Source organism: Juglans regia, chromosome 15 (assembly GCF_001411555.2).
Source record: "Juglans regia cultivar Chandler chromosome 15, Walnut 2.0, whole genome shotgun sequence".
In the NCBI taxonomy this organism is placed as follows: domain Eukaryota; kingdom Viridiplantae; phylum Streptophyta; class Magnoliopsida; order Fagales; family Juglandaceae; genus Juglans; species Juglans regia.
Window position 1 is genome coordinate 17,809,836 of NC_049915.1, and position 5,504 is coordinate 17,815,339.

The 5,504-nt window shown below is 37.2% G+C and overlaps 1 protein-coding gene across 1 annotated transcript; it reads right to left on the minus strand.

The window, feature by feature from the left end:
• Nucleotides 1-664: 664 nt before the first annotated feature.
• On the minus strand, nucleotides 665-5,203 carry LOC108993180 (transmembrane 9 superfamily member 2). Its single transcript, XM_018967983.2, has 7 exons — nucleotides 4,886-5,203; nucleotides 4,207-4,247; nucleotides 3,530-4,112; nucleotides 3,271-3,408; nucleotides 2,991-3,147; nucleotides 2,412-2,896; nucleotides 665-1,211 (listed from the first exon to the last, which is right to left on the minus strand). The coding sequence occupies exons 1-7, from the start codon at nucleotides 5,038-5,040 to the stop codon at nucleotides 992-994; spliced, it is 1,779 nt and encodes a 592-aa protein (XP_018823528.1). The 5' UTR covers nucleotides 5,041-5,203; the 3' UTR covers nucleotides 665-991.
• Nucleotides 5,204-5,504: the final 301 nt, after the last annotated feature.

Here is a 5,504-nt window from a genome sequence, read left to right on the forward strand (position 1 = left end):
TTAAAATTTGTAAATTGCATTTCTACCCATATGGATCACTTTCTTTTTCTTTTTCTTTTTTTCTTTTTTTCATAGGGATTATATTGTCTTTTCTAAATTTGTTAGGAATAAATTGATTTTTTTTTTTTTTTTTTACGGAAAATGTTGGAGGGGTTACACTGCAAATTTTTATTGCCAAAGTTAGTAATTTAGGGAAGTGATTGCAGACGGTGCTGTAGTTTTGGAGGTCATGTGTATTTTTTCCCAGATTCCTTTTGCCACATTCCCTGCCCATGCCAAGAAATGATGGTCCATTCCTTTTTTTTTTTGGGCGGGGACCCAAGGCAGCAACTCCTAATTGATCCAGGCATCATTCCTCATTAATCAAGCAAGTCTTAAAACAGATGAACCCACTCAATGTTTATTGGACAGACAAATCGGCAATAGCTCATTCCTTCCCAATTGCAAAATCAAATGCCATTAAGTGACATGGTTTCTGCATGTCAGCTTGTGCTAAAAAAGAGTATCTAACTCACGATCTAATTAGGTTTTGAACTATAGTCTTCACCAAGGAAAACAAGGTTCCATTTTGAGCTGAATCTCATTGATAGCAGCCTCATCCAATTTCGAACTAATGGAAATTTCAACAGAACGTAAATTTAAATGGCCATGAAAGTGGTCAGTATGAGCTAAAGGCGTAGGTGACAAGTGCTGCCAATCTAGTTCTTTACAGCATGCCATACATTGAGAGATTATTATTAGGATAGAGGAAGATACTTAAAAGAATTTAATTCAAAAGTTTTGATTTGAGTAATGATACAAACTTTTCCCCGTACTGTCAAAGCATTTCGCAATCTAATATGCTGCTCTTGAAGCAATATATCTAATGAACCCAGCTGCTTTTGGAACACAAGGCACTACAAAAAATACCGTCGATGACTTCTCTACACAAGGCCCTATGGATAAGTGAGAAGAAAAACATACTTGGATGACTCTTGCTGAGGACCAACATCTACTCACACTTGATTGATCGATAAATGTGACGGACAAATAGCAAAGCAGCACGGAAGCCTACACTTCCGAGCATGAGGAAGAAACCATAGCAGATGCAAGCCATGTAACCGAAGAAAAATGAGGTTTGCATAAACCCGGACATATCTGAGCGTGCATAGTAGTAATATAGGCAATAGGCATAGATAAATAGCCCGGTTGATCCACCACACAGAAAAGATCTGCAACAAAATTAAGCATTGAGATCAATCTTGGAATCAATATATCCAAAGTAGATAACTCTAGATAAAATGAACATTCTTAAGCATTAAGCATTCATTTTTTTATGCAGGAAAGATAAAATGAACATTCTTAAATTCCAGCAAGTTCAACTTTATTCAAATATAATTTGCCGTAATATGCCGTCAAACAATGCAAAATGATAAGAGAAGCAATCTTGTTTGAGGGAAAAGTATGTTAAATAGTGTAAAATCAAAAAATGAGTACGAGTAATGTAACCATTCACGTTCAAATAATCTTTTACAAATTGAACCAACAGCCACAAACCAATCCATAGTCAACAAGACTGCAATAACATCATGCCTAAGCTGCACATATTTATACCCCAATACAATTTCAGTAAAAACATAATGTCCGCAGCATTTTTTTTTTTTTTCGCCACAACAAATACACAGAAACTTTGAGAATTGGTACAAATTTATCAAATTCAAAAACTCCAGAACTTCAATGAGGACTCACACAGTAATTAATTAAACAACGCTGACATAGTAATTCATTATATAACCCCAAAAAAAAAAAGAAAACGCAGCTCATCCCAAGTTTCTCACGAGTACTCAGAGGGAAGAATAAAAAAGAGATAAGTAATGGGTCAAGTCCTGCAATATAGCTATTCAAGCATAACAACAGAAAGGCAATTCAAACAAACATGAAGATTCACATAAAGACAAGAACAGGTAAGAAATTTAAAGTATCTGAGCAACAATTCAAAAATAAAGCATCAGAAACAATAAGAGCAACATCATAAAGCATTACCAAGCGCTCTTGGTAGGACAAAACATGGGGCGAAAAGACATTCCAACAAACCTCCATAAAATTTGTACACTTGATAGATAGATAAGAGATAACATTTACCACTTAATTGCAAAACACCAGCATATGGAGCTTTTTTTCAGATCATTCAATTCGTCATCATATTATTTTACATATTTTCAAGCGAAAAATACATACATATTGAAACTTCATTTTTCAGGCTTCCAAATGCTTCATGATCATATGAAATGCCATTGAAACAATAAAATAACGCAGGATTGATAAAAATTCAAGGTAGATAACATAAGCAAACCCAGAACTTGAAGAATGAACTGACAGGATTCTTGAATTCAGCAAACAATCAACACATATAAATAGAAATGGGTGCTTACCTCCACCACCACTCGTGATCCTCAGCCGCAAGTTGAAAGTAAGTCAGTGCCACAGTAATGAAAGCAGTGACTATCAGGAGAATTATAAAGACGATAAATAAGATGCTATAAATGGTATATATCCTGTGACCCCAGACACTGGCAAATATATAGTAAAGTTCAATGTATATAGCACTGAAAGGCAGAAAGCCTGCCATTGCCATCTGTGGAACCGCTCCCCGGTACCATGGCAGAGGTGGAATTTCTCTGGGATATTTGGTGGTGCGGCAAGGAGCTTGGAATTCAGCCTTGCTATTCTTACCAGCAATCCCACCCAAAACCAGCAATGGTGATGTTACTAATGTCCATATAAGAACTATCACCACAATTGTACCAAATGGTAGAGCAGCAGTGGCATTATAGGCAATTGCAACAGTATTCAGAAAACAGAACATAAGAAACAGTGGCCCACAAAAGAGGCATCCAGTCAGCAATAGATTCCTAACCTGTCATGTCAGAAGATTGAATATCAGCACATGCATTGGAGGCAACTCAAAATCAAAATGCTTAAAAGGAATTCATGAACACATTGTCACATACCCAATTAGTTCCCTCTAGCTGACAATAAAAGGATGTTGCAATATAGCCTGCAATTCCTGATGTGAGGGCATATATTACAACCAGTGCCGTAAATAGAGCCCCACGGTTGTAGGGATAAAACACACCAACAAGTGCTAGCACAAAAATGAACACCGTGCTGCATGGAAAGCAAAAATACCAGATAAAATAAACGTTACACAGTAATAATACGTATCCATATGGAGAACATCTTAAAATGATATTCAGTGCAAGACAACAGAGAGATTAAAAATGAACTTACAGAGTAAATAGTTGGGAACCAGAACCAAGGGCAGCTGCAAAGAGAGACTTGTACTTAGGGTACCTGAATACATCTCCATGGATGTACTTCCATCCGGTCTCTTCCTGGTCTTCAGCTGCTTCTTCATCATGGGCATATCTTTTATAGAGAGAAAAAAGCAGAACTTAGCGATAAGTCGAGAAAGACGAGACACAAACTAGTACACTCCAAGCAAACAGGCAGACCCAAAACCGAGATGGGGTTATAAAATGATGCTTACTTGACAAAATCATTCTTAAGGACTCGCATAAGAATTGTGGCAAGAAACCCAGTGAGAAGAAGCACAGTCACACATGAATTTATTATGGAGAACCAATGGATCTCCAGGTGATGAGGAAGCGAAGAAGATTGCGAGTACTTATCCATCCTCTTGTCAAAAGGGGTGTTTGTTTCCTTCCATTTCACAGTATACAAAAATTCCACCTCAACACTTTTATCCTCAGTAAGGTCCACTAGGGCATGTGGGTCTGTTCGGGCATTGATTTCAATCACGCGGTCCTTGTTATAAAATATGTCGAAATGAATATGCTTATAAAGATAATATCTGTACTCGCTTGGGTCTTTGCCTTCCTTGTCTACCTTCCCTATGAAACCCCAAATGGGCAAGTCGTCATAATACATCTGAAAGTAATAATCCTTGATAACGGCAGCTCGGAACTGGGCCACGTCTTCCTTTTTGAGTTTTTTACTGCAAACTACCTCAGAATCTTTCTCACTCCGGAAATCAAGTTTGTAGGGGGCATCAACTAAACGATCACCGTTTAGCACTTCACCAAGAGCTTCCTTTTTCTCTTTCAAATTATCTGCAATTGGATCCAACTAATTAAACAAGTTCCTCAGAAAAATATGAAATTATGTGTCGAAAGAACAAAAATACCCTAATGGACTGATGCAAACCTGTTGAGCAGAACGGGAGATCAAAATAGCGGTAAGTTTCACTGCAGGAGAGTATAAAATAAATAATATTAGCCTATTTAGAACAGAAACTTCGCCCCACATTCAGAAAATCAAACATTAAACTAACTACAGTACAATCCAATGGGAATGCAGTCCTTAAAACCTATATGGTTCTCGAAAATAAAACCAAGGATATCATTTGTACAAAGAAAAACAGAGGCTTTTCTCAAATGTGTAAGAACATCACAAATATCAAAGGCAAGATTCAGCTCGGGGATTAAATAATCTACATATACTATAAATAAATAAATCAGAAAACAGATCCACGTTATACATCAACATTCCGAAACCCAATATATCTACTTTCTTACATCGTACCATGTTTAGTAGCCCGCAAAGACGCATTTTACAAGAAAACCCTAATTCCAAATCTTAAAACTTTTTTCGGAACTAAAACCTTGTAGTAAAACAAAGCTTCGAAAACAGTATCTTACTAAAACATAAAAAAAAAAAAGCCACTTTTTTTTCCATTTTTCAACTAAGCGGCAATTCTCAGTGAAACAGTGCCTCTAAGAACTATTTTAGATCCAGCTGGACCAACACCAAAATCTACGAGTCCATGACTAACGAGATCTAGAGCTCGCAGATCGAGCTCCAAGGCCATAGAAAGAAATCTGACCTGGGATTGTGGAACGGACCGACCTTGTTGGCGTAGAGAGGCACAAGGTCTCCTGCCTTGTAACGGTGATCCGATGCACCCGACCTCACCTGATCCGCACCAAATAGCACGACCAAAGCGATGACCACCACCACCACCGCCACAGTCTTCTCCATTTCTTCCCAGACCCTAAACCTAATCGAAAGAGGAAACCAGAGCGAGAGAGAGAGAGAGAGAGAGATCTGGACTTCGGAATTTGGTCGGGTCCTAATGGTCGAACAAAACGGTGGGAGAGTATTAATAAAACGTTGGGATCAATAGTCTTCGAAAGAGAAATGGTGCCTGCCACCCACGGACATGCGATGCCTCACCTCACCTAAACGAGGCCGTTTTTCGCACTTGGACCCCCAGCTTCGAAATTTGTCGGCGGAATATCATAATACAAAAGAAATGCTATTGAGTATAACAATTAGAGAAATGACCATCCATCTTCATTTTTTCCATTCATTTTTACTGTTTAGATATTTAATTTTTTTTAAAAAAATTTAATTATTAAGAAAGTAACAATTAATATATTAATATTTTTTATTTCTTTAAAAATATTTAAATATATTTAAAAAACATTTGAAATAAAATGTAA

Coding starts and splice junctions, on each gene's coding strand:
- LOC108993180 (XM_018967983.2), bottom strand. CDS start 5,040: ATGGAGAAGACTGTGGCGGTGGTGGTGGTGGTCATCGCTTTGGTCGTG. Junction 3,409..3,529: donor CTTAAGAATGATTTTGTCAA/GTAAGCATCATT, acceptor TCTCTATAAAAG/ATATGCCCATGATGAAGAAG. Junction 1,212..2,411: donor GATCACGAGTGGTGGTGGAG/GTAAGCACCCAT, acceptor ATTTTGTTGCAG/ATCTTTTCTGTGTGGTGGAT.